We start from the raw sequence: 939 nt of genomic DNA on the forward strand, positions 1-939 counted from the left end.
GACTACAAAATAATAAAACTACTTGAATGACCTTTATCCGATGTTTATTCGATGTTCCTTTATCCTTTGTTCGATGTTGAGTCATTTTCCCGAATCTCATTTCAATTGATATTTCACCTGTTCATATAAATTCAGCCGACTTGACTCGCTTCACAAGGTTTTTTTACAGACAACTCGAAGTAAAGCATTCGTTCCTTTATATTTTTTCACTTTTTTTTCGAATTCAGATGATTCCGGAACTGGAGCGTTACTATCTCACGAACTATTCTAAATGCAATTTATCTTATAATTATCTTGCAACGCGGGAAGGATTATCATATCCCAGTCATGTAATTCAAGCTATAGCAGCTCCAGTACAAATATTATCTTTTTTCACTATTTTGAAAAAAACACCTAAGGTTATGAAAACGATGAAGTGGCCATTGTTCATCAATCATTCTTGGTAGGTTTCTGGATTTCAAAATCGGAAAAATTATATTTTTGAGGTCTGTTTGGATAGATTTCGGTTTATGTACATTGTCAACTCCGTATATTTTCCTCCCAACCACATCATTTATTGGTGTTGGAATTTTAAGTTTCTTCGGGTTATCGTATATCCCGCAAATGGCTGCTGGCGCGTTGTCAGCTTTGTGTGAGTTCATTTGTTTGTCTGTAAGTCCATCTTCTTGTCTTTCCTAGGTTTTGCCAGCTCATACGTCTTTTTATTTGAGAGCCGAAGTAATGCTATCACAGATAATCGTTTTCGGATGACAAAGAAATGCACTCGAGTTTTATACCATACTTTAGTATTATTTTTGAATCTCACTGTATTATTATTCATGTTCTTCACGACGACAGAAGAGTCACAAAAATTGGAAGCTCTGAAAATCGATCCGTGCCCGACTAAAGAATTTTTTAGGTCTCCTGTTGTATTTTTTATTCCGATTCAGCAATCAGAAA

The 939-nt window shown here is 35.1% G+C and overlaps 1 protein-coding gene across 1 annotated transcript in view; it reads left to right on the top strand.

Annotated features, from left to right (window-relative positions):
- Window positions 1-227: 227 nt before the first annotated feature.
- Window positions 228-939, top strand: part of CBG26719 — a gene marked incomplete at both ends in the record, with an annotated part of 1,427 nt that continues 715 nt past the window's right edge. Inside the window, 3 exons of the mRNA XM_045238378.1 lie at window positions 228-442; window positions 486-651; window positions 711-908. Coding sequence (XP_045100712.1) covers window positions 228-442; window positions 486-651; window positions 711-908 — 579 coding nt within the window. The remainder of the gene's footprint in view (window positions 443-485; window positions 652-710; window positions 909-939) is intronic.

Source organism: Caenorhabditis briggsae, assembly GCF_000004555.2.
Source record: "Caenorhabditis briggsae complete genome, chrV, whole genome shotgun sequence".
NCBI classification, from domain to species: domain Eukaryota; kingdom Metazoa; phylum Nematoda; class Chromadorea; order Rhabditida; family Rhabditidae; genus Caenorhabditis; species Caenorhabditis briggsae.